This window comes from Carassius auratus, chromosome 19 (genome assembly GCF_003368295.1).
Source record: "Carassius auratus strain Wakin chromosome 19, ASM336829v1, whole genome shotgun sequence".
In the NCBI taxonomy this organism is placed as follows: domain Eukaryota; kingdom Metazoa; phylum Chordata; class Actinopteri; order Cypriniformes; family Cyprinidae; genus Carassius; species Carassius auratus.
The window spans coordinates 28624147-28651570 of record NC_039261.1 but is presented as its reverse complement, the minus strand read 5'-3'; the positions used below and the strand labels follow the sequence as shown (position 1 = coordinate 28651570).

Genomic DNA, 27424 nt, shown 5'->3' with positions numbered 1-27424 from the left:
GTCTCATTGAATTTACAAATTTTTGTTTTTACAGTTTATATTTTTACTGATATTCCGCGTAGACCAGAAATTGGTTGTTAAAGCACATATCTTGAAGTCAGAGCCAGAGAAATCAGTCAAAGAATAGCAGTCGTTTTTTAACTTCACCTCTGTTAGAGTTGAATGTCACATTGTACAGTGCCTCAGTATCCAGTTCCTTCTTTGTGACTGTAACACTGTCTGGTTTAATCGTCCACAAATCATTCAGAGCATTCTGCAACTCCATCGCTGAAGCACTAACTGAGATCGGCCCTACAACATGCGAAGCAATTCCAGTAAACAATACAAACACGCAAACAAAAAGACATCTTCTAGAGGTAAAATGGATGCAAAAACTAGATGCACAAGAAAACTGGACCTTTAAACTTCACCAGACACACATTCATAGATAAATGTGAACTAATGCACCTGTTGTAAGACCTCCATATGATAGGGAGTAGTATGTGTATTCACAGGTGCTCAGAGAGAAGCAGTTGCTGCTGATTCTCAGAGTCTGCACCTCCTTGATGGGGGTTACTGGCGTCCAACCCTGGAAGCGGACCACCTAAAACAACAAAGAATTAGGCTTCCCTCTATCTTGTCTAGATGTTTTTGTTTCCAAAAGCGCTCCTTTGAGCTCACTTACCTGTTTTTCAGCAAGTACATCATAGAATGCACTGATCTGCTGTTTCTCATTAACAGCATCTATCGTCTGCTGGGCAGTGAAAGGACTGATTTCTTTGAAAAAGGCCACATCCACTGATGCTGCTCCTGCATATTCCTGCACTAGAATCTCAATGTAGTACCTGTAGCGCATTGATTTTGATGTAAGAGCCAAGATTGGAACATGAGCATTAATGACGTTTTGGAATTTTGGAAAAACGTCACTTACGGTTTTCCCTTCTCCAAGCGCATGACCTCTGACATTTGGGTGTTATATGTGAAGAAACTATTTGTGTAGTAAGGATGATATGCAATCTTGACCTGAAAACAAATAGACTTATTTAAATTTAAATGCTACATTGCATTTTATACAAATAGAGCATGTATTAAAATAGCTTCCACTACTAGCTTCCACTTAATTGCTTATATTGATAACTACTAAAATGATCAAATTGTTTATTCATTCAGGTACCTTATCCTGGGGAAGACCTGTCTTGCTGAAATAAAACTGGCACCGATCGTCGGCTTTGATTCGGAAATAGTAGTTGTCAGTCTCCATCGGAACAAAGAAGCCACTCAGTCGTGCCACAAAGTAATCAATTTCAGTGGGCCACACGTAGGACAGCGAATCCACCCACTGGACCGAATATCCAGGCCTACTGGAATTATACCTCAGGACGTCCTCTAGAAGACCCGGACTGGAGTTGTTCCACATCTCCATTTTAAATCCTCTGCCACCTGCAAACACATTCATTTAACCATCATCCATCCAAGGACAATATAGTTTATGAGACTCGTTTTAAATGTGTAATTTCATAACTAATATACTTCAGTAAATATTTATCAGGGTAGATTCATGTTTCAGTTTCTGTAAAGTGACTTAAAGTCTTGGCCACAAAAAAGCTATTGAAGATGTTCACCATTACTGGCCAAGATGCAGATGCAGTTTAAATTTTTTATAGTAAATGTATAAATAAAATATTTATTTCATTGAAAATGTATCGCAGCAATTTGTTGTTTCAGTGGATTTATGGCATGATCAAAAAAAGAAATACAGAGGAATTGTTAAAAATCCGGTCATCTTGGTGTCAAATGTGTGATGGGCTCTAATATGCAGTGTTTTTCTGAAAAGTTAGCTAGGTGACAAACGAGAATCGTGGTCTTGGTTGAGATCACGTGTGACACTGCAGCAGTGACAGGGATGTTCTCGCGTGTGAAATGCAGAATTCCACGGTCGTGCAAACACTGGCTATGGAAAAGATTGTTACAGAAATATAACGTCACCACAAGAGATCTGAATTTCAGATAAGGTTCTCACCAGGAAACACTGTCATATTGGTTCTTTCATAACTAGGAGTTATGCAGGTTATCCTCTCATTTGATACACTCTGAATCTGACACTCACGGCCTAAGGAAAAAATATATATATTTCAATTATAGGTGCTTAATATATATAATTATTTAATAATTATAATTATTCATTTTACATACCTGCTACTAAGACCATAGCTGGCTTGTCAGTCTCATCAAAGTAGCGTCCCTCAATGGTCAGTAATGTGCCACCAAAAACACTGCCCTCAGAAGGAGAAACTCCTGTCACCTCTGAAGAAGACCAAAAAACACCGTTCATGCTTAACAAAAAATATCTGATTTTCAATATTGCAATCATATGTTGCATTATTTAAGGAGAATAAATGTTTTTTTGCACCTGCATACGTCTGGAACATGGCAAGCTTGTTCAGTGCTGAGATGCTGAAAACCCCAAAGTCTGGCAAACTCCTAAAAAAGAAAAATATGTATTTTATGTACTTTTCAACAGCATACTTAGACTTACAAAAATAATAATGATTGTAAAGTAAAATCAATCTTCTTCTGACCTCCCAAATTCACTGTCGAGAATGTAACTGAGGTTGTGATGACCTGAAAGCCAAGGTAATGACATTTAATCCAACAAAAAAATCTAGCGAATGAATAATTCCTGATGTGTCCTCCTCACCAACATATGTTCCAGTCATTTTACAACTCATATATCCCCATTGGCTGGTATCAGAATCCAAATAGAGGCCATACCTGAAATAAATAGAAAGTGCATTTATGGAGGATGCGCTCATATTTAATGTTAACTTTTGTTTGTAATCAAATTGAAAAGCACTTACTTTTCATCTGAATTGGGTTTCAGAAGTTCACAAGGCATGCCTCCCATGTACGCTCTGCATTAAAACAAGTATACCTCATGTCAAGACACAGCATAGATTTATCACTCAGTTATATTGTGTATTAAACATTTCCAGACCTTAAAAATCTCACAGCCAAGCCATTGGAACTTTTGTCTGTGTTGCTTCCATATACATCAGTATAAATTCTTCCCCGCAGTGTCACCACAGTCCCTAAAATTCATTCAGTATTTTTATAATGAAAGGTGTTTTTATAAACCAAAGCAGCACTGAGTAACTAGAGAACAAAACAAACTCACCTGGGGGACCTGAGAGTGGACGGATACTTTGAATGCTGGGTGTACGGAATGATCTAGGCTGTGAAAGAAATTTTTGGCAATTTGAACATTTTACAAAGAGGATAAGAGTATATGTTTTAATAAGCAGCATAATTAAGTCCATCTTACATAGAATGTGCACCAGTAATTCCACTGGCTTCCATAACAAATACGACTTGAAGGAATTGGCATGCCATCCACGCTGACCCGCACTTCATAGTCATCTTCCGGCAGAGCTCTGAACATGATGATGCAATGTAAACTTTTCGTTGTGAATCACACACCATCAACATTTTACATTAAATTACGCAGTGCAGCTATTTCAAAGTGCTTAATTTGAGGTCAAAATTGACATTCATTTATTAATATGTAGCACTGATTTCCCGAGGTAGCCTATATTCACATTTGAGTATGTAAAAAATCTATATATAAAAAAGCCACACTGACTGAATACAGTGCAATGACTTCAATCAAGATAAAAAAAGACTGATTATGTGAATAAGGAATAATTATACCTTGTATAACATGTGATCTGAGTGGAGTGAGTGGAGTCTTTCTCGACATCACAGGGAACAGATCTGGTGCGGGACACCAGTGTCACTGTGTTGCCGATGTTTGGGTCATTGGCATTGAGATTAAACTGACTGGCTTGAGCAAAACCTGAGGAACAAAATCACAAGCAGACTTTTTAAAGAATTTAAACTATACTATAGCCAATATGTGCGGAATAAAAACAGAATGATGGGATTTATTTAAGAACATATTGATTATTTTTTTTAATACCTTGACCCTCTATGGTCAGTCTCGTTCCTCCGTTGAGGCTTCCGTATTTTGGGGTCACTTTGTTGACGAGCTGCGCTCCTGTCGGGACGGAGATTAGTAGCACAGTCACTAAAATATATATTCTTTCCCGCCTTTAGGATGACAGTAATTACATACATAGACAAAAGCATTAATATTAATCAAATAATACAAGGGGTAGGCTACATAAAGCTCGTACCTGCGGACCTCCACAGTAAAATAAAAACAGTGAGCGACAGGTGAAGCTGCAGCCGCACGTGCCTCATCCTGATCACTGTGCGCGCGCTTCAAAGCAAAAGCACCTGAACTTACTGAATCCCTTCTGCAAAAACAATATACACATACCATATGTGTTCACACTAGTCATTTGTATGTCCATTTAAAAAATTAAAACAAAAATAATAATATATGAAAACGTCACCAATATTACATTTACTTTTAAACGACTATGTAATGAATATTCATTCATGATTATATCCTGAATGTATCAATAAATACTATATATAATTAAAGATCACTTAATGGATTGTTAAATTAGAAAATCATAGAAATTTAGAAAAATGACTTCAATGTTCACATTGACCAGAATGCAAACTCACATACCTGTTAAAGCTCTCTTCTGAAACCCAAACACCATTGGCTCATTTGTTAAAAAGAGCTCACTCTTTTTATACGACCTGCCCACAGGGTAGCAAGAGGAGACTCACTTTTTTTTCTTTCACCTTTGTGTGTCAGGTGATCAGACATTGCTGTCATTCTACAAGCTAGAGAGACATTTATTCTTTTCCAGTGTACCCTAACAAATACCTGAAACTTCACAGATAACAATGCTTTTTTGTAACACACAGTGATCTCTGTGATGTAGTGTCAGCATTACTTTGATATTCATACGGTGACTAAACTTAAATATAACACTATTTGATATCCCTTAGACGTAAACCATGGGAATGACCTAAAACAAGATGAAATGAAGAAGATCTGGATATTTGACCATGAGACAAGACAAAATCTTGTAATATACAGTGATTAACTTAAGCAAAATGTGTCTCAATCAGTCTTAATACTACAAAACAATTACTATAAATATGATCATTAATATGATTATAATGAGCCATATTATAGAGGCTAGATTACAGATTTACTTTATCTAATTGAGCGGCAGTTTGCTTTTCATGTACTATCCAAGTATATTTATATTTTCATCTTTGTTGCTTCTTTTTGCATATAATAAGCCAAATTTGAACAGTGAAGCATTCAACAGTTTTTTTTAACTGTAATACGAATTAAAGACATTTCCATTAGAATAAAAATACTTAATTAGAATAAAATGTGAATTAGATGAATATACGTATGTATATAGCTACCCATTATTTTGTTGTTTGCAGTTAGTGCCGATATGTAGAAAATTATGCACTGTCATTATTTATGCAACTTCACACTTATCTAGCATGAACAGACACAGATAAACTAGCCTAAATTCTCTTTTATAATGATTGAGTAGGCTTCCTAAAAAAAATTATACAATGAATTATTATTTTATATTATTTTTTAATATTATTATTTCATATAGTTTATTATTATTATTCAACATAGTTTCAAATATAGTTTATTCACTTTTTTTGTAATTCGTTATTTTTGTGTAAAAACGGTAGACACTCAATTTCCCAGAATCGCGTGCGGTCGGTCCGTTTGAGAACTGGTCCGGGTCGACACATAGGAAACGCGTGCGTTACTTTTAAAGCTTACTTCCTGTTGTTAGCGACGTTAAATGTTGGTTTTATTACAGTCCTCAAACTGATTGCTGTTTCTTTGATATATAATTTGAATGAAATATGTCTTTACCGAATTGCTCGTTGAAGGTAAACAGAGAGCTGCTAGATACCAGTTTTGAAAGTTACAGGCTCTCACTGGACCCTATTTCAACTTACAATGTAGAACTGGACGCAGGTGAGAAAATAGCTTTATTTCACCTGTTATAGCCTGACTTTATTTATTGTATACGAGTTTATTTAATCCTTAGCGTGACAAACTCATAAACAATCGTGTTCAAAACAACACTGTTAAGTCCACTGTCACTAACAGTTACAGTCCTAAAGATGTAGTTATACAACATGTGCATTGCTCTTCATTGTTTCCCAGATGTGTGCATCTTAATTATAATTTTAATTTTGGACCAAAGCTGTTTTATGGCCACAGAACACCGCATTATCTGTGGTTTGGGATGCCTCCTCCAAGTCATTTGCCCCATCAGTAATGTGTGTCTCCTTTCAGCTGTGGCTGAGGTTAAACTGAAAGACAGTCAGTACACTCTGGATCATGTGAGAGCATTTGGTATGTACAACTACCTTCATATCGACCCCTGGTATGAAGACAGCGTCTACTTTGTGGACAGCAAGGGTCGAGTTCTCAATCTAACAGTCACACTGGTGAGTCTATTAATATCATTTCTGAAATTATGGGTTGTAAGAGCCATATTTGGATGAACTGTATTTCCACACTAGAGCACTTTTTTCTCTCCCACATAATACATGTGTGGATCATAAATGCACATGCATTCTTCTTACTAAATTTAATTAAAAGATCATAGAAAAAATGGGGTTTAGGTGCCTCAAGGGGCACAGGAGTATTTCAGTTATGCTATATAGTTGCATTAATTGTATGTTAATTGTTAAAAATGAAAAGATTTATTTTCTTCTCCTTAATAACTATTAGTTTTAAAATAAAAAATCTCCTGTTTAGTTTTTTCACTGTCAGTCAACACTCCTAGTTTCTGTTTATTAATTTATGTTCTGAATATTGTTCTGGGCAATGGGGGGAAGCTTGGGAACCAATGTCCTACATAAATGTTTTGTATATGGAGATACACTATTGTAGTTTTCTAGTATTTCTAGTTGTTCTCTACCAGCAGAGGGCATTTGTGGTTTGTAGTAGTGTCAGGGAAGTAGTTTTCCTTTTGTTTTTGAAAGATTTTGATTAAATATTGAGCTTAACTGCATCAGATGTATACCGTCAATAAAATATGCTTTATTTACTTATTATCTTGTTTATTATTTTAATTATTTGGTTTATGGAAACCACAGTCAATTTCTAGATAATATAAATCAGATACAGTGCCCAGTGTTCTGCTTTAATGTACGAGTATTTCCATATTGGTTATTTGCTAATGTTAATGTTTTATTTTATTTTTGGCATTGCTAGGCATTGTAATGTAGTACATGCGTGTACACATTCTTTTGAATAGCAGGCCAGATTTTAACAGTGCAACTGTTTTTATCTATTTTTAATAAAGAAAGACATCTCCAGGAAAATTATTCAAACGAAAGATAATTAGAATAAGAATATTATATATTAACTTCTCCTAAAAATTATCTCTAAAAATGTTAATAATTGAATAATAGTAACGTGATGACAAAATTTACTTGAATTATAAAAAAAAAAAAAACATTTTTGTTTTGTTTCTATTTTAATTTATTTAGACTAAATGATAGGATTTTAATATTAATGCATCCCTACTTCAGTCTGTGCAAAGATCTTAATTTCTTAAGTTGTTATATATGATTGTTATTTTTGTTGTTAATTTTTATTTCAGATGCTGTACTGTACATTCTGAAAGGAATTCAAAAAAATGCAGAATACGATGAAATGCAGCATCTCTGCAGGATGTTTTGTTCTGAGCTAATATACATTTTATGCTGATGATTTCATTTTAATTTTTTCTCACTCTTTCTACTGACATGCTGGGTTAAGAAATTACTCGTTATGAAATGTGACTGTTGCGTTATAATTACAGTTAACATACAGTAATTATATCTCCTTGGGGACTGTTTGTATTCTCTCAAAGGTACTAGACAGGGGGCATTGTACTTCTGGGAAAGGAGTGAAAATTGAGACGGATCAGTGTTAATGTGTGCATCAAGCTCCATGGCAACCAAAGGCCGACTGCTGCACAATTCTTTGAAAGAATGGCTATCTTATAAAGAGTGTAATTGATGATTATTAAGGTCATTGTAATCCTTTTCAAATTGCTGGCTTTGAAGTTCTGCAACATGCAACATGCAATTTGTGTGGCACTTATTAATTTCATTTCTAAATGGGTTCATTGGCTGATGTCTCATTTGTTGCACATATGTTGTTTAATTTTCAAGACGTTGACTCTAAAGTCCTTGAAAACAACAAAATAGTCATGAGATATGTACACAAAGGAAGTTATTTGACAGAATTCCAGTTAATGTTAACTTCAGATTTGTTGCTTCATTTATTGACTTGCTAGTTTATTTAGCTAAGCTTCATCTGAACTGGTAACCAGAAAGTTTTTATTCATAATCTTAATGGATGGATCAGTGTATGTTTCCTATTGTAACTACATTTAATTTATTTTTGCAGTTTGCAACATAACGAGCCTTCAGTAATACGTGCACAGTTCAATCACGTCTACAAGAAAATGCCCTCTTTAGTACTAGAGATGCTCTAGTGAAGAACTGACAAGTGTGCATCAATTGTTTTTCCAGGACACAGCCTTGGGCAAACCTTGTGAGATGTTTCGTTTCGATTCAGACCCGGTCTCCTGTGAGGGGGAACAGTTGTGTGTTTCTCTGAGCCTGACCTCTGCAACATGGGCTGCTCTCTCCGATGGAACCGGAAAGTTGACTCTTTTGCGCACAAGCAAGAGGGGTGAGAGTTCGTATATTAAATGGGAGGTAGGAGAAAATTACCCAGTTTTTGACTTAACATTTGCCACTCATTAAATTATTAGTCCATAAATGTTGGCTTAATTTATCTGTTATTTTCCCCATGACATTTTGGAAGACGCATTGTATTTCTCATTATATAGATATGAGTGGCACTACATATTTTGCATGCATACTGCTTTATTTGACTCCCAGCCGATGTTCAGCGAGCGTCTTGGAGAGCCGTTCATCATCGTTCACAGCCTGACTCACGTGCGCTCTCATGTTCATACCATTGAAGTGCTGCTTCTGAGAGTCCAGAAAGATCCAGCTGATACCAAAGGAAGCGGTTTCTCAATCTCACTGGAGTGGATCACTGTGGACAACTCTGCTGGACAGAGTGAGAGTGAGTGCCTTCCTGCTGTTCAATGATTTCAGCTCTTACTTTTAACCCTGAGCTTTCTTTTGTCAGGTTCTAGAGTTCCAATATTTCTCAGTCATTTGTCTGCATGCATAAGTAAACCAAAGTACATACTCACAAAGTACATTATTTTCTCTCATATCTTAAGTGTTCACTTTTTTGAATTTTCAATGTAATTCTTCACTCAAATTATTGATAATTTTGACAAAAGTTGCTATATAATACAATTATATATTAATTTTATGAGCATTTTAAGTGAAAATGTAATTAAATTTAAAGCATTTTTAAAGATAGTTTGGAAGTCGTTGTATATAAAGGCAGTTATAAGGGAATATGCACTACCAAAGAAAACGTTTGTCATTTATTTAATCAAAAAATAAATGCATTTAAAAAAACTAAAACATTTCTTATAATTATCAATGATTTGAACAAATAAGATGAAAAAATCTTACTGATGTTGAACTTTCAAATGTACAATAGCAGCATTATTGTGTACATGTGATGATTGTGTGTACTGTATTTACTTAAATTCATATTTTAGGTTATTAAAAATGTCATGTTTAGATTTGGAGTGCAGTAAAAAGGAAACAAATACAGCTAGTTAAGTGCCTTCTTTCTCGCAGGTGAGGAGAGGAAGTATGGCGTGAGGAAGAGGAGGATGATGAAGGGCAAGTCTGTCCCGCACTACGCTGCCGTGGAGCCTCAGGGTAAAGGAATCGTAGTAGCCTCAGAGAAACCCTTCGCTTTTACTGAGGTGGATGGATTTCCGATTAAAGAACCACCTGTTGAGGATATGGAGGTGGAGAACCCAGGTAAGAACCACCAGCAAGGAAAACAGAAGGTCATGAACCGATTTCATTCATGCTGGACAAAACTGTGGCAAAAACATTGGCTTTTTTGTTTTTGCGATTTGAACCAGTCCCAAATGTTCATCTGAACTTGAAAGTCAAATGTCACTCTAGATTGCAGTTTGACAGAATTCTGAAAGCCTGCAAGAAAAGACATCTAAAGTGGTCACATCTAGCTAGAAACTCTAGTGCTGCAGTCTTGAGGAAGCACACTCTCATACAGTGCTTCAGTGGCTTGCTGTATCCATAGAAACATCAGAAAGAATCATTCAAATAGAATTCCTCAAATAGACCTTGATGAGGACTGGAGAGGACCATGTGCTTCTGCGCAGCACTGGTCATTGGTTTTGTTCATTTTTCAGTTTTGGCAAGGAAGTTTATGTAAAGTAGGCTGCTTTGTTTTATGTAAATACGGGTCAGCAGCTGCGTGAAACATTGGTATGAAATGCATTTAGTATCCCTTCTGTGATGAAAAAACGCTTAATAGATAGTTTTTCTTGCCGTCTTATATCGGATCCTGTCATAATAACAAGTGATTTATATATAATGTGATGGAATTGTTTTGGCATATTGAATTAACTTTCAGTAGTGTTTGACATTTTCTGTAGGTCAGAGACTGCTTATTGCAAATATTGCCTCATTAGAGGTGGACAAATGGACAAATATTTGTTTCTTTCCTTATTTTCCCTCAGTTTTTATGAAATCTTTGGGTACTTCCTTTCTGGCAAAACTAAAATGGTCAGTGATTGAAATCACTAAACAATAAGCTTATAAAACCATAATCCCAAACATATCAACAGGACATTTTTTTATACTTAAACTCATCTTATCCTCTTTCTCTCATTTCCTGTTTTCCTCTAACACCTCTATTAGTCATGTGAGAATCTGTGAGGAAGGGAACTTTAAAAAGGCCATTTGTTTCCTGTGCGCCCTTTGAGCTTTTTTTCTGAGAAATAAAGGAGTGATCTCGGCTCATCCTCTTCCTCTTTCTCTCGCCCATTTTAAGAGGTTGAGAGTACCGAGAGACTCCATTGGTAGGTGGATAAAATGGAGGTGCATTAGCTTGTTTCTGAAAGAGAGGTCGACTTTCCTTCGCCACAAAAGACTGTTAATGGGTACGCGCACAGCAGACATTGATATTCCGTTGATTTAAGGGCACATGAAGAAATCAAAGCTTATACGAGTGACACTGTTATGAGAGGGTTGGGGAATCAATGCAGTGTGAATTAGAAGTCTTTCTGAGCCATACAGAATCGATACCGTTTTATATCAGTAATTATGTAATACACACACAGAGACACAGTGCTTGATACAGTGCCTTTCTCCTTTTTTGTGTCGAAAAGATGAGCTTAGATATATAAAAAAAAAAAACACTTGGAATGTCATAAGGGTGAATAAATAATGACACAACATTTTGTACATATTTTAAATTGTAGTGTTGTATTTTTTCCTGAAGTTTTTTTTTTTTTTTTTTTTTTTTTTTTTTAGGACCCAAAAACTCATGATTTGGCTTTCTAAGACCATTCAATTTTGGATTGAATTGTTCCTGTAAATTGGCTACATTTTATACTGGGTAATATTTCATTTTCTCTGAAGGTCCTTTAAAAAGTTTTTTTTTTTTTTTTGGCCTTCAAAACAGTAATGATGTAGTTTTCTATGACCATTTCTTTTTTTGATTGAATTATTCCTGTAAATTGGCCATTGTACATTTTATAGCATTTTATTTTTTAACAAATTAATGTTTTGCGCCCTAAATGGACATGATTTTGTTTACGTACTTTTTTTTGCCCTCTCTTTACTTACTTAACATTTAGGATTTATATTTTGTACATGAACTTTATTGTGATTAAATAACGTCTTCACTGGTCATGTGGTTACCAAAACATAATTTAGTCACCCTTTAAACATTCTAAACATTTTTGAATATTTTATATTTATGCTCACTTATTGATGTTAGTCCTTTTACACCCAAATCTTTTGTAATTCAATTTAATAATCTTTTCAATATTTCTATTCCTTGAGAATCGAAATGTCTGTTTTTGCTACTGTACCTTTAAGACTTCTACTATGTAAATTACCTTTGTTGTGAGTGAATAACCTCTTTGTAGATCGACTTATGTTGGTGGTTACGTTATAGATCATAATCACAAAAGAATCTGCTAAATACTAAAAATGTCAATGAGGGCATGCACATGCACATGCCCCTGGCTGTGACATCACATATTTCTATAGATTTTTTTTTTTACATTTAATTTCCATGAATGGTCTGGGTGGGCTTGGTAGGAAGTTTTGCATCTTTTCTACAAAGTATATCAAATCCATGTCATATATGGATAGAATACCATAGTAGTATACCATAATCATATCCATACCATATCAGTATATCAAATGCCTGAGTCAGAGTGATCTGGCAGTGTCGCGGTACATCATTGCCCTTCTCTTCATTATCCTGTTTTGCTCAGCAAGATTCTGGTCAGGCTGCAAGTTGACTAGACCTGCAACAAAAGAAGATAATGAGCATGCTGCTCTCACTCCTCATTGCTCTCTAAAGCAGCTTTATGGCTTGAGAAAATTGTTCCAATTTCACTAATAAGGTTTTGCCAGCACAGTTAAGACTGAGTGGGTGAGACTCCAACCTCTCTGGATGTCTCAGTTCCTTTATTTCCTCATGCGCCTCTCTTTTTACCATAGTTTTTGGTTAAGAAATTAACTGCTGCAAACTTTTATGTGGAATTCATTAAGAATGAATTTGAACTTGCTTAAGGTGTTGTATATTAGCATTTGCTCTGTTCGTAGCTTTATCACATGATTCATGGGTAAAATGGGAAACACCGCTAAAAATCTGTACTGAATGCAATTTGCACCATGGTATTCCCCATGTTGCAGGGGGAGTAACATGATTTGGCAGACTTGACTGAGACTGCACAGCATCACTCCATCACTGTGATCCAGACACCTGAATCAGCTCTTTAAAATGATAAGTGTGCTCGACTGCATTATCTGGATGACAGTGTGATCAATAGAAGATGTACACAACCATGTCTTCTAATACAATTCTGATAAATGCTGCACTGACTAAAGCACATCTTAAAGGAGACATGCATGTACTGAACAAAGTAACATCGACTTTAAATAATGCATAACACCTGGTAAAGCTGGATTACAGGGGTTGGTGAATAAGATGCATTTTTTGCTCTAAAATTCCACAACTGGTTAGTGATTTATATATATATATATATATATATATATATATATATATATATATATATATATATATATATATATATATATAAAGAATATATTCAATATATTATATATATATATATAATATATATATAATATCAAATTGAATTACAAAAGATTTGGGTGTAAAATTACTAACATCAATAACTGAGTATAAATATTAAACATTCTAAAATGTTTAAAAGGGTGACTAATATACTATTACTTATTTATCGACATAAGGTTTGCCACATTGCCCTAAGTGTACCTCCTAAATTAGCTGGCAGCCATATCTGGTTAAAACCTTATAAATAACTGTAAATGACTGTAACCTCATTCCTAAAACCACCACCAGAGGTGCTATAGCCAAACAAATCTACTAAACTCTACCCATAGTTATGGGTTATGGGCATAGTTTGACCAGCCTGAATTCTGTTTGCAGCTGTTAACTCTGGGAAAGCAGAAAATATAATCGACTCAAATTGCTCGAGTTGTCATCAAGTGTGACTAATTACTAATTTGTCAATTAGCTAATAATTTATGGTATCCAAACGGCTCCCCCTGGAGCAACCTGAGTTTTATTGCCATGTATGGGGCATTATAGTTATTGTAAAGTCCATGTTGTGGGGTTGAACTTATAATCTTACAGATACCAGTTTTTGATAAAGTATGTAGTCACTACAACATTGGAACGCAATAGTACAAAAAAAGAACTTTTTTTCTCCACTAATGTTCTGAACAAATGGCTTCTATAATAGCACACAGTGTTTAGCCTTCCATTGCTAAATAAAGCCACACAATTACACAGATCTGCACATACAGGTTTAATTTGTCATCTTTTGCAATAGTGTGACAGTGACCTAGAATTCTCTTATCATACTTTGTATTACTCACATGGGTGAATCATGATATTATAGAAATAAAAGACAATGGAATTAAACGTGATCACAAAATACAGCCTTGTCTTTTTTGTTACCATTGCTATTTTATATAATTTAGAGGGTTGTTCGGGATATACTCAGAAAATCTTTGCCTGCAGGGTTTCTTACCCATTTATTAAAGCAAACAAATCATGTGCAAGTCTTCCAGATATCAGTGTAATTTAGTTATGCATTCATTGGTAAACGTCTGCTTTGAATCAGGTGTCACGTCTTCCTTTGTTCTGATCACAGGTCCCATCTACTTCTGGCAGCAAACAGAAGAGGATGTGACCTTGAATGTGCGGTTACCTGAAGGCACCACCAAAGATGACATCCGCTTCAAGCTCACTGTGGACTGCCTACGTGTGGGAGTAGGGGATCATGCAGCGCTGCTGGATGGGCAACTGTTCGCTCCTGTAGATCCCGAGGCCAGCACCTGGACCATCAAAGATGATAAGAGGTGACAAAATATAGATGGAAGTTAGAATATCAATTAGAATATAATTTATCACCTTGTGTTTACAGGGTTATTTTGCCTTAAAATTCCATTGTAATTTACTCACCCTGATCTTGTTCTGAACCCTTATGACTTTCTATGTAGTAAACAAAAATTAGATGTTTTGCACAATGTCTAGGCAAAGGGTAAAGAGTGAATTATAGTGTCTAAAAGCTACACCAAAATGAAGAAAAAAAGAGAAAACAATTTTAGAAAAAAATAACACCACTGCAGTTCTCAAAACCCATATCCACAAAAAAGTTAAGTGAAAATGCTAATATTGGAAATTGGTAAGGAGCCCCACATGACATGCATATTAAAAAAAAACATAGATATTGTGGCCATGCATTAAGAATTCAAGTGTAAAATATATTATTTTGTGTCCATTTTTTATTGATGTGTTCCCTCGTTTTACTTTAAATAATAGTCATGTTTTATTCGTCAGTGAGTTTAATTGGAGGAAATTCTCCATTTGTGGCCACAAGATCTTATTTTTGCATATGTACATTTTTTTTTTTCTTCTCAAAATAAAAAACATTATTTAGTCATGAAGACTAGTTTGCAGTACGAACCAAATTATGAACTGTTGGCTTGACGGGACAAAATTTCACATGGACCAGGGCCAGATATTTGATCTTCCCACTTACAAATTCTTTTAAATAGCAATAAGTCTTTTTAGCTGAGTGTTTTCTCTTAAAACCTATTCCGAAAGCTACAGAGATAAACTTTTACTAAGGAATGGAGAGAAATCTTAAGCTCAGAGTAAAGGCAGGGTTGACCTTGTTGTGTTTAAAATTAAAAATATTGCCACATTCAAAAACATTTTTTATGGTAGTTTTTGGCTTGATCTTAGTAACTTAGTAGTCCTCTTCAATATTCCTGGCGTTTCACAGGTTTAGTGAAACTCTTTGTGAAGTGCTCCTAGAGCAAAAATGTAGGAGTCCTAAATTTAAGAAATACACACCCAATTTTTATTTTACAAATTTTCTCCATACTCAGCGAGTTGGGCTACTCTTAGCATAAGATGTTTTGTGAATATGGGCCCAGATTTATGTGCTTATTCGGAGCTGGACAGTTTTTGAAAGTGCAACAGTGTTTTCAGCAGTTTTCTAAATGTAAATAAAGCTTAAGACCTGTTGTTGTTCCACATTATGTCTTGGCAAAGACTAAATATATTGTTTATATGCAAAAGAGGATTTTGGCTAAGGCTGAGCCGAGGCGACGCGTATGGAGAACAACCGCCCACACACAGTGTTGTATGTTTATGAGAGGTGTGAGTTGCCAGTGTGCTTTCATACACATTCAGCGCACGTGTCAGTTATACGATGCAGTCATTCCTCAGAAGTTGTTCATCTGATTTGTATTTCCACATCTTTCCCTTCATCCGCTGTTCAGTCCTCTTTCTAATAAACATCACCTCACGTCTCGTTCCTCCTGAGACGCAAACAACCCTCCCTCCCCATTGTTCACCGTCCTCTCGTCTGTGTTTCCAGATCCTTGATTTTAATAAGCGGCCCCTAATGGCCCCTCTTGTGCTCTTGAGTGTGTGAGCTGGACACTGTCTGAGTTCGGGTTGGAGTGTTTATACGTGTGTTTATGTTTTCTGTCTGTTGTACAGTCAATGTAACTGTCATTTGCATTTGTATGGGAACCCAAAGCGGTCCTCATTATGAAGCATATACAGTATAATGGAATATACAAAAGGAATTGTTTTTATCAGAATAGATTGGAAATTTTCCATTCTTAATAGTACTTGTACACCGAGTTCAAAGGGGAAACAAATAATTTAGATTAAGTGCTTTATTTTATATCAGAACTGTTAAAGCAGATTGTAATTTTATTCAGTGATCTGTGTGATGGGAAATCATTTGAATGTCTTTATCCAGAAGTGCTGAGAAGGTTTTACATGATATCTGTGTGATGCCAGGTTGTTTGAGTTGTTATTAAGAGTTTTTGTTTGTGTAGTTTGGAGGTCAGTCTACAGAAGCGAAGTGAAGGGCCGCTGTGGTCCGAGGTGGTTCTTGGGGACCGGAGAGGAGAATATCTACTGAGTGAAGAACAAAAATCACAGCTACAACAGAGACTCTCCTATCTCACTTCTGAAGACCTGGTCAGTTTCTTTCACTAACTTTTGAGGGATTAAAAAAAAAAAAAAAAAAAAAAACTATTTCCCTGGTATTTTTTTTGGCTGTGGGTCTTATTTTATTTGGAAGATGTAGACATAATTTTCACACAATAAATAATGTATGTTAATTTAACATTTTTTTGATTATCATAGTTTTAAATCTGACCGTTCAAATGTTTATAATGGATTTTGATTGTTTAGAATGTAATGTTTAGGAAAATAATATTTTTTATTTCATAATAGCAAAGACATGTACTGGAAAAAGTTCAAGATTTTTAGTATTTACTTCCTGTTCGTCTTGATAGAATCCAAACCCAGAGAAGGACAAGCCCCCTTGCAACGCCCAGGAGCTGGAGGACTGTGACATGTTTCCGGAGGACAGCTCTACACTGATGCGCTTTGATGGTGCCACTCTGAAGCCCACCCATGTGGTAAGACCATAAAAATGCAATAGGCTGGACGGGGCTTTAAAGATGGTGTCTGTAATTGGACAGATATATTTCACATTTATCATTATTTAGGTGTAAATTATTATCCAGACCATGGTTGAACTACTGTGTATCAGTAATCAAGTCATACACAAAAACAACAAACACCATTTAACGTATGTTTGAAAAGTATAGCGTTTAATGAACATATTTTTTAATATTAAGCCTATTTTGAGCATTAAACATCTTTGCATCGATAGATTTGAGAGCTGGTTCTACCGGTGAAGATTTGTTTAAAAAACACAACAACTTGATCTGATGTGATCTTAAAGATTTCATAGCTATCAGATCAGTGTTTGAATTCCTATTGACCTAATGCAACCATTATCTTGTTTAAGTTCTCATAAGAGACTCAGGATCTGTGCTGTTATGTTGAGACGTAATGCATCTTTAAATAAGCTGTGCTGGAAGAGTGTAAGTGCAGATGCACAATATTGATTTTTCTCTCCTGGCGTCTCGTGCTGCTAATAACATTCCTGCACTTGATGGTTCGGCACAATCTAGCACTGCCTGTGTCTTTAACATGCAATCAAATGATCAGTCACCTAAACATAAAGTCAGTAATATTATTATTTATTTAACCAGTTCTTTCATGCCAGAAATTTCAGTGTTTAATTGCAAGAAATAAAGACCTCAAATAGTGGCTTTTATTATAGGTGCAGCTATGGTAATCCAGCCATTTCTCTATATTAATTTAGTTTATATACTGTACCTATACATACAAGACAGAATTAAAGAGTAAATAATAACAGAATTTTCATTTTTGAGTGAACTATCTCTTTAATATCCATTTAAATCCCATAAATCTAATGGCATTATTCATACAACTGCAAATGTAAATGCATTCATGCTAATATTAAGCTGAAATAAACGGTCCATAAATGTATCTAAATATTCAAATATTTATCTTAATATTTCAGATGCAGCTCCTGAAAGAAATGGCCATTGTAGCCTAAAAGTAAAGTCTAATAAATTATATGTTGAATTAAATAAAATATTTATAATTCATTTTCTAAATATGTTCTAATATTTTTATAGATATATAATTCATAAATTAGTGACAAACAGTGCAGAACAACGTGTCACTCACAGCTGACATGTTAAATTTTGATTTGTCTGATCTTCTGTCTTTCATTCATAGTAGGTTGATTATTTCTGGTGAAGCAAAGATAATAAATTGTTGAAAATCCGAGTAAACACTTAAAGTACACACAGGGCACCCCAGGGCTCTACACTCATTCTTCCCAGTACCCACTGGTCACTCTTTTGCGGCTAACTTTCTCAGTCACACAAGCTCATGATTTGTTTGCTATATTGTATTTATTTATTTATTTAATTATCTATTTTTACTACAACATGGGATTAATCAATGCATGCTGATGAACTTTTATCATAATTTATAGTTATATAGTAATGAGTGTGCAACATTCAACCTGTTATTTTTCATCAGTATTATTTGTGGTTTCAATTTCAAATTTGCGATCTTGATGTCACTTTTTACAAGGAAAGATATTTGTCTGTTTTGCTAATATCTATACACCTTTCAATTTTTAAGACTAAAACAAAAGAGGGATTCATAAGTCGCACTGGACTATAAGTCGCATTTATTTAGAACCAGGAGAAAACATCACTGTCTACAGCCGCGAGAGGGATAGGGAGAGGGAGCATAGAGCGCCCTCTCGTGGCTGTAGACGGTAATGTTTTCTCTTAGTTTACTTCTCTCGGTTCAATAAACTTGGTTATAAGTCGCACCTGACTATAAGTCGCAGGACCAGCCAAACTTTGATTAAAAAGTGTAACTTATAGTCCGGAAAATACGGTAATTAAAAGGCAAAAAAAAAAACATGAGGCTCTTTTGACAAAACTAGCTCACATACATGTTTATTAACAAAAACAAACAAGATTTAATTGCATTTAACCCATCCGAAATGCACACATACAGAGCAGTGAACACACACACACACACACACACACACACACACTGTGAGCACACACCCGGAGCAGTGGGCAGCAATTTATGCTGCGGCGCCCGGGGAGCAGTTGGGGGTTCGATGCCTTGCTCAAGGGCACCTAAGTCGTGGTATTGAAGGTGGAGAGAGAACTGTACATGCACTCCCCCCACCCACAATTCCGTCCGGCCCGAGACTAGAACCCACAACCCTTCAATTGGGAGTCCAACCCTCTAACCATTAGGCCACGACTTCCCCTAGATGAGTCATGGCATACACATTTACATTGTCATTTAGCAGACGCTTTTATCCAAAGCGACTTACAAATGAAGACAATGGAAGCAATCAAAAACAACAAAAGAGCAATGATATATAAGTGCTATAACAAGTCTCAGTTAGCTGAAACACAGTACATGTAGCAAGGGCTTTTAAATAATATAATAAATCTCGTCAGTAAAGCCGCTTTCACATGGAGCTGCATTAACTACACAGAGCCATTGTTCACTGACAAGCTGCGTAAAACATGCGCAAAATATGATTGTGGGTTTTTTATTTGCTTTTCATTATTTTCTCACATGTAGTATATTTTGTAAAGGCTTTCAGTCTTTTTTCTTTTGCCATAGAATAAAATTCCATGTCCAGAATCATCACCCCCCCCCCCCACCACCACCACCATTTCGTCTCTTCTTCTCACTTCTAAATCACTTAGATTGATGCAGCGAAACGCACTGACCTTTTTCTGAGTGCTCTCGCTCACAGATTGTAAAGCCGCCTCTCTCCTGGTTCTGAGGAGAGCCTTTCCCATGTAGACCTCTTCAGAGATTACAGATTGCATGTTTGTGTCCCTCGGCTGGGTGCTGGAGCAGACCTCAAAGAACTTGTGTTTTTTTTTGTGTTCCTGTAGAGTGGCACCTCTCCTTTGAGAGACACACTCCTCTTTCAACTCGAAGCCACCTCAGCAACAAGTGAAGGAGACAGTTGACATTTACTGTATATGTGAATGATGTGTATCTCAACAGCTCCTCACCACAATTTGAGACAAGCAAAGTGCTTTTCCGTTAAATATACACAGTATGATGCTGAAGATGTGGTTGATGGATGGTTGTTTTAATATTTGTTGCCTGTAGTAATCTATAGTAATGCATTGCTCAAATGCTAGTTTTGTAGTTGATGTGATTAAATGAAGTATTAACCCTTCAGCTGCCACTTGAATTCATGGAGCCCGAGAATTTTTTTAAAACATGTATGGCTTTCCTCTGTGAAAAAAACTGGAAAAAAACAGGATTATTATACTTCTAAATGTAAAATTGCAAGAAAAATAACAGAAATAATATAAAAATGTACTGAAATCAAAATGAAATGTATAAAAAATACAAACATTATACATGTTCATTTAGTTAAACTTAAACTAAAATCACTTAAACTAAAACTGAAAAAAATGAAAAAAGTACAAAGACACAAAAAAGGCAAAATAAAAAACTCAACTAAATTGCAAAAAGAAATACTATAATTAAATATATAAGTAAAATCAATAAATAACTAACTACAAATAAAATTGAAAATATAAAAATACGAACTACAAAAGTTTATTATAATATGGTAAGATATTTAGCCATATTATAATATTATAATTAGATCTAGTTTTTTTTTTTTTGGTGGGGTCAGTGAAATATTAGCATGCCAAGTAAAAATCTGCAGGCCAGCAGAAAAAAAAAAAGTTATTGTTGAGCTCTTTACAACTGCTGTGTTCATGAATTAAACATGAGACTCTGTGATGTTCTTGTAAAGCAGTTCTGGCACAGCCAGGAGCCAATTTGTGGAGAGCCATAAACATTTCGACCTCTAACTGAGAGACCAAACCGTAGTGTAACTCTGAACATAATGAAACAAAGGTTTTCAGGGCCTTTATTTTAAGATGCGTTTCATTATTGGTCCTCCTGTTCTCTGTGTGCTGCTTTTGACACCATAAATGTGCACATCAATGGGGTCAGTTACATTTGCTCTCATAAACAATACAGAAACATGTTTTAAAATCTCCTCATATTTACGGTCTAGAGAAGTTGGCTTTGTGTGCAAGATTTATTTATTTTTATTTATCTTTTGTGAAAATGAGTGGTGATGGTGGGTGACTAGGGTGTCATTTATAAAACTCTCCATAGATTTCATCCTAAAAGTGTACGTATGCAAAAATGCTCGATTTTGCGTATGCACACAAGATTTTAGATTTATAAAATGCAAGAACTGGAGCAAAAATCCCTTTATAAATCTCAGTCAGGGGTAGATTGTGCGTACGTGCATCTCCACCCCAACTCCTCCCTGAAATAACCATATACTGTACGCCTAGTTTTTCTATGCATAACCTCATCTGCATATCATTTCCATTCATATTCCCATCCACGTGACACCACCATATTTAACACTGTTAAGGGTACAAGACATTAAGGAAATATGAGATATAGAGTATAAATTCCATTTGTGCCATACACAATTATTATTGCTAAAAATCATGCAGTATTCTTATGTTTTAGCATAAATATATTACAATATAAAGCTTGAAACTCTGTTGGAATCATTTGTTTGTAGTCCTAAAACCCGGAAGTAAAATGTTATTGTTTGTTGATTTATTTTTGATTATTTAATGAATAAGATCTGTGGTTAACTTATACTTTTGTAAGTAATGGTTTCATATGCGCTGCATTTATTTTAAAAAAATACAGACAAAATGATAATATTGAAATAGCATTATAATTTAAGTAAACTGTTTTGTATTTTAATATATTTTGAAATGCAAATTTGTTCTTATGATGGCAAATCAGATTTTTTAGCACCCATATTTTTCATTATATCACATGATCCTTCAGAAATCAAGTACTTCAACTAATTCTTAAAGACAGATTTATAGAGGTAATTTAGCGTGTTTTATGTCTAAATGACAGTGGTGGCAATTTTAAGATGTGAAGCTGTCACCAGTTGTGAATAACGGCTCTGAATTTAATATGCGGTTACCAGTGAGCAGAGGAAGATGAGATTTCGAAAATGGCTTTTTAAGGAGATGTTGGCTGCCAGCATTCACTAAATGGATTTTAGGACAAGTGTAAAGCGCAGAGGTGCAAAGACCTCACTGAGAGGTCATAACACTTATTTTCAGTACAACATGAAAATGGTTGTGATTCATAAAAAGTAAGACATTTTACATCATGTCTGTGACGGTAATGGTGGTTGACTTACAGCTGCCATCATCTTGCATTGCTGTTGTTTACTCTTGATGTTTCAATCCTGCTGTCGTTTCAGATGGGTGCCTCATAATTGGCTCTTTTATGAGAATATGCATGGAGATCTCATCTTTTCTCATTTTATATTCTGCAAGGGTGATGGCATAATAGGCAGACAGTAAAATGAAAAAAAAAAAAAACTGACTCAAAAGAATTCAATATTCATTCATATCCATGCTGCTTGCCAGCCTCCATTTCTACAGAGAAGATATGATGTGAAATCTTAAAGAGGCAATCACACAGAGAATATAGGGTTTATATATATATATATATATATATATATATATATATATATATATATATATATGTATATATATATATGTATATGTGTGTGTGTGTGTGTGTGTGTAAAATATATTAAAATAGTAGGTTGTAATAATATTTCACAATATTACTTTATATATTACTGTATTTTTGGTCAGCATAAACTTCTTTCGAATACCTTACTACTGAAACTTTTTTTAAATGGATATATACTATGGTGTAGATTTTTCTAAATCATTTCTTGAAAGATAATTTTGAATTATTTACATGCTTTTTCTTGAACTTTAGGTGAGCCTTGGAAGCAACCAGTTCCTTTTCTCTGTTCATATTGACCCCTCTGAGATGCCCGCTTTCTGTTTACGGCACGATGTTGATGCACTGCTCTGGCAGCCCCGTCCCAACCAGGAAAGCGATATATGGGAACACATTTCAACATTTAACGCACTTGGTAAGGACAGTTGTATGTGAATAATGTGAAATGTTAAACTCCTAAACTTCCCTCTCATGGTGTTTTAACAACCAGTAAACCAGCTTTCTTTTTCTATTCTAGTGATTAGGCTACGACTACATTAATACAGATTTTCATTTCAAAATGGTCTTCGTCCACATTAGCATTTTCCTAATGTTTCTCATCCACTCTGAAATATCGGGAAATGTTAAATTAACCTCACAATGCATGTGTAAAGCCCTCATAAAAGTTCACTGAGACGATACAGAGAGAACAGACACAAGTTTTCATGCAATTCCTCTGGCAGGATTTTATTTATAAAAATATCTCATCATTCACTGACGCATCCACTCTCACTCCACATTATATGTTTGATCTAAAATGCAAAACCTAAATTTAAATTCATACATTTAGCAGATGTAACGTGGTAACGTGTTCCCTGGGATTCGAACCCCCAACCTTGCGCTTGCTAACGCAATGCTCTACCACTTGAGCTACAGGATAAAGTAACAAATCTTTAGCAACAGTGTGCAAGGTAATAGCACATAACAGGCACAATACCAGTATAAACATAGCTATCTATTGGTACAATATGTGTCACATGACTAAAAATGCGTCATTGTTTTTACAGTCCACACTACAGCTGCGTTTTCAAATTTATCCACTTTGGAGACCATTTTCAAAAAGGTCTGTTTTTTTTATTGACAAAAACGCCATCTCACACCTGTCTTCACCAGACACGACAAAATACAATAATTCCTGTTATGCTGTCTACATTAGATGCAGCCCGGCATGACATATTCCAAACAGTAAACTGCTGGTGCGTTATATTTATGACATGCTAAGAGAAAAAAATGCATTTTCAAACTAAAACATATTATTGTGGACAAGGCCTTAGACATTGAGACAATGTTTTGCGCCCACTTCATATTTCTTATTTCTGTTCAGGTTATGTTCAGGCCTCAAAACGTGATAAAAAGTTTGCAACCTGTGCACCCAACTTCTCCTACGCTGCTCTTTGTGAGTGCCTCAGGCGTGTGTTCATTTACCGCCAGCCCTCGCTGGTCGACACGGTGCTCTTCAACCGGAAGCAGGGTCAGCAGGTCGGGCAGGTCGCCAAACAACAGGTAACCAGCCTGGACACCAGTGACCCGGTGCTTGGATTCAGGGCCACTAACGAAAGATTGTTCGTCCTGACTGCAAACAACCTGTTTGTGCTGAAAGTGAACAATTAATATTCTCCCACTATTTCTGCTGGATGAGTTGACACCTCTGCTCTGGGCTCCTTTGAGATCATTGGTGAACATTCGACTTATCCAGTATATGACGGTCATATTTCAAGACCGAGTTGGTATGAACTTCTCTAATGTATCCGAGTGTCTGTGTGTGTTAGCATTTGTCTTTATATGTGAAACATTAAACACGTTCCTCCAGGGACACGATCTATAGCATGACTGTCACATTGCATTCCATTAGAATGTCTAACGGATACATAAAATAAATAAGCATCTGTAAGACCCTGTCTGTTTCCACTCTTAATGATTTTTAATGATTAACATTTTGACCACAATCAATGAAGAAGTTAGAAAGTATTTCCGTTTACCACCGCTTTGTTCCTCGCAGACCATGACCCCATCAGAACAAACCTGCGACCCTTTTTGACAAAGCAATTATTTCACCAGACATGAGTCAGCAGTCAAATTCAAGTTACCGAATGCAATGCCAATGCATCAAAACAGGACAGGTGTGACGCATTTCAGAAAAATTGTCTATTTACTGTGAATCATTTGTATACAGTATATATTTATTCAGCATTGTATTTGATTATGTACAGTATTAAGCACTGTATTAGATTATATACTCTATATTTACGCATACACACTTCTACATATATGCTGTGGATGTCCACTCAACAGATGAGAATTGTTTTTTTTTGTAATAAAGAAAAGGAGAGAGACAAGAGTTGGCCTTTAGGCAAGCAGTCGTCTGACTGAAGACGCGCTGTAGTCACCATGGCAACTTGTCCCTCAACTGCCTCCCAGTATCAAATAAATTGCTGAATAAATGTAGCAACATTTTAATATTAATATATAATAACAATCACACATGTCACAGTTCCTTGATTTCAAAGAACGCCGCAAACTGAACCACTTAGCAACATATTCTTACAGTCTCTTGTGTTTTTCTTTGGTTTTGGAATTAATCTCATTTATGTCTGTTCAGGCCGTTGCATGCTTGTTTTTCACCCTGTGTTACAGCCCTTTCTAATATCATTTGTCAGGATCCGCACAGATGTGCCTTGGAGATAGATCTGTCTCAGCTGTTTTGTGTAGTGAGGGGAACCTTATTTGTTCAGGCCTCAGATTAAATCATGTGTTTGTGATTGAATTAGCCTGTGATGTTTGGATTCATTATCTGCACCAGAATCACTGGATCTGGGAATTCTTCTGATGCTCGCCGAGATGCTGCTTTCTTACTGCGGTGTATATGTACCCGATACCTGCTCATCATCAGCTCATGCTTTTACATGAGTGAAGGCTGTTTGCAAACAGACTTTTAACAAGGATTAATTCATAACTGGTTGATTTAAAAATGAAAAGTTTTCAGTATTTTTAATTTTCTATGCACATTCTTTTATGTACTATAGCACTTTAAGCAGTAATTTAGCTTCATTCTGATATGAAATGTCAATTTCAAAATCCAGCCAGTTCACGATAATTCAAATCAGGTCCTGCCCTGTATTTTTCTTTCTGAATATATTGGTTCACTCAGAAATGTCATATTATGGAAATCTAAAGGGTTGCAAATAGCAATTCATGTTCAAATTTAAATCAAATTTTTGCTAATTTCTAGATTTAATATTTCTATATTTCCCACTTTCATTGTACATTAGCTATTTAAGCTGTGGCTAGGTAAAATAAATACATAAAAATTATGTGATGGAGTGATGATAAATGATAAATGTGGAAATATTTATTTTTTTCTTTCTTTTTTTTTGCAGTCATGCATAAATTATAACTACACTTGCAGAAATAAGTGGAATAATAATTTATAATAATATAATATATTTTTAGTATATGTTGATAGCATTTGTTGATTGGATTTTACAGCATGTACAGTGGTGGGCAAACCAAAATGCTCACTAAACTGGGACTGCAACATCTCCGAGAACATTATGGAAAATATTTCAGTATATTGTGTCCTGTTAGTGTCTTCAAGGCACACTTGTGCGATTCAAAACAGCCTTTCTGTGGTAGAGAAGAGATCTACCTTCTCAAGTGCCATGTTGTATGGCAGCCATGAACCTCATGAGAAAGATGTGTGACAATAGATCATGTCGACCCAATAACAAGGATGTTTCATAAGAACGCAGCCTTATTCTCTTTACCATTTTCAGTCCTTCCTTCCATGGTTTTATTTTAGAAACTCCTTTTTCGTGAATAAAACCGCCACGGTCAATTAGAAGTAGACATTGACGTCACAAGACATTGGAAAACAGAAAAGCAGACACTATAGAACCGCAGGAAATAGGCTAGTACATTTGCTAATGGAAACTATTCTCCAGAACCCGTTTTGGAGGTCTCTGTCTTACCAAAAAACATCTGCAATTGGCGCGAACTGTGTTTATTAACAACTAAGCGAGTGAGCTTCTTTCTCAGGTGTTGATATATTTATACACCCCGGGAACGCCGCATCAGCCCTTGTTTTCCCTCTTTGTATTCACACCTGTAGTATACGCTTTGAGTGCACATCTCTCTTCATTAATTATTACCAAACAATCCTGGAGGAATAAGCTCTCATCTGGAAAGTCGCATGAGGTGGATGCAACCGGAATCCACTTCATGCGGTAAGTGCGTTAGTATTCTAGAAGAACAACAACAACAACAGAAATAAGGATAACCCATTTGACTTAGCTTCTATAACAATTAATGGTTAAACTCTGCAGGTCCAAACATAGCCTGAGGTCCAAGTCGATATTGCATTAGCTTACCCTCGGGCTCATGGACTGGAATGCATTTCTGTGTTTGTTGGTTTCAAAACAGGATATTTGGATGTGGAATGAGTGATTGGTTTCACTCTGAATGTGGAGTTTCAAAGGGAGGTACTGGAGATGTTAATAAAATTATAACCTCGGTAGATGATTTGCTTTATGGCGCTACAAACTTCAGGGTCTCGCTATAAACACCAGAGCACCAGTAAAGATTACTGAATATTATTCAATCCCTTATTTCACTCTCATTGGTGTGACAAAACAGCATTACTGTTGTATACACAATGGTTTAAAAAAAAAAAAACACGTTTGATGAAATTACTGTAAAAACTGTAACACT

At 35.6% G+C, this 27424-nt stretch overlaps 2 protein-coding genes across 5 annotated transcripts in view; one reads left to right on the top strand and one right to left on the bottom strand.

Moving 5' to 3' along the window:
• pkhd1l1.1 (PKHD1 like 1, tandem duplicate 1) overlaps window positions 1-5408 on the bottom strand; it is a 35179-nt gene extending 29771 nt beyond the window's left edge. For 2 of the 4 annotated variants that reach the window (XM_026290027.1, XM_026290030.1), the window contains exons 1-18: window positions 4577-4775; window positions 4173-4295; window positions 3956-4033; window positions 3688-3832; window positions 3302-3410; window positions 3155-3212; window positions 2975-3068; window positions 2838-2891; window positions 2678-2751; window positions 2559-2601; window positions 2390-2460; window positions 2173-2283; window positions 2000-2089; window positions 1154-1419; window positions 911-1002; window positions 665-824; window positions 448-583; window positions 148-291 (exon numbers count right to left, since the gene is read on the bottom strand). In XM_026290027.1, coding sequence (XP_026145812.1) covers window positions 148-291; window positions 448-583; window positions 665-824; window positions 911-1002; window positions 1154-1419; window positions 2000-2089; window positions 2173-2283; window positions 2390-2460; window positions 2559-2601; window positions 2678-2751; window positions 2838-2891; window positions 2975-3068; window positions 3155-3212; window positions 3302-3410; window positions 3688-3832; window positions 3956-4033; window positions 4173-4239 — 1792 coding nt within the window. In that variant the 5' untranslated portion in view covers window positions 4240-4295; window positions 4577-4775. Of the gene's footprint in view, window positions 1-147; window positions 292-447; window positions 584-664; window positions 825-910; window positions 1003-1153; window positions 1420-1999; window positions 2090-2172; window positions 2284-2389; window positions 2461-2558; window positions 2602-2677; window positions 2752-2837; window positions 2892-2974; window positions 3069-3154; window positions 3213-3301; window positions 3411-3687; window positions 3833-3955; window positions 4034-4172; window positions 4296-4576; window positions 4776-5337 lie in introns of those variants that run through there. The other 2 variants (XM_026290029.1, XM_026290028.1) reach the window with 2 other exon arrangements.
• Window positions 5409-5805: 397 nt separating this feature from the next.
• LOC113120118 (nudC domain-containing protein 1-like) lies at window positions 5806-25481 on the top strand. Its single transcript, XM_026290026.1, has 10 exons — window positions 5806-5920; window positions 6245-6399; window positions 8482-8670; window positions 8857-9046; window positions 9685-9873; window positions 14304-14511; window positions 16513-16657; window positions 16978-17103; window positions 22934-23093; window positions 24042-25481. Exons 1-10 carry the CDS (start codon window positions 5806-5808, stop codon window positions 24326-24328), a joined length of 1764 nt encoding a protein of 587 aa, XP_026145811.1. The 3' UTR covers window positions 24329-25481.
• Window positions 25482-27424: the final 1943 nt, after the last annotated feature.

Coding starts and splice junctions, on each gene's coding strand:
- LOC113120118 (XM_026290026.1), top strand. CDS start 5,806: ATGTCTTTACCGAATTGCTCGTTGAAGGTAAACAGAGAGCTGCTAGAT. Junction 9,047..9,684: donor CTCTGCTGGACAGAGTGAGA/GTGAGTGCCTTC, acceptor TCTTTCTCGCAG/GTGAGGAGAGGAAGTATGGC. Junction 14,512..16,512: donor ACCATCAAAGATGATAAGAG/GTGACAAAATAT, acceptor TTGTTTGTGTAG/TTTGGAGGTCAGTCTACAGA.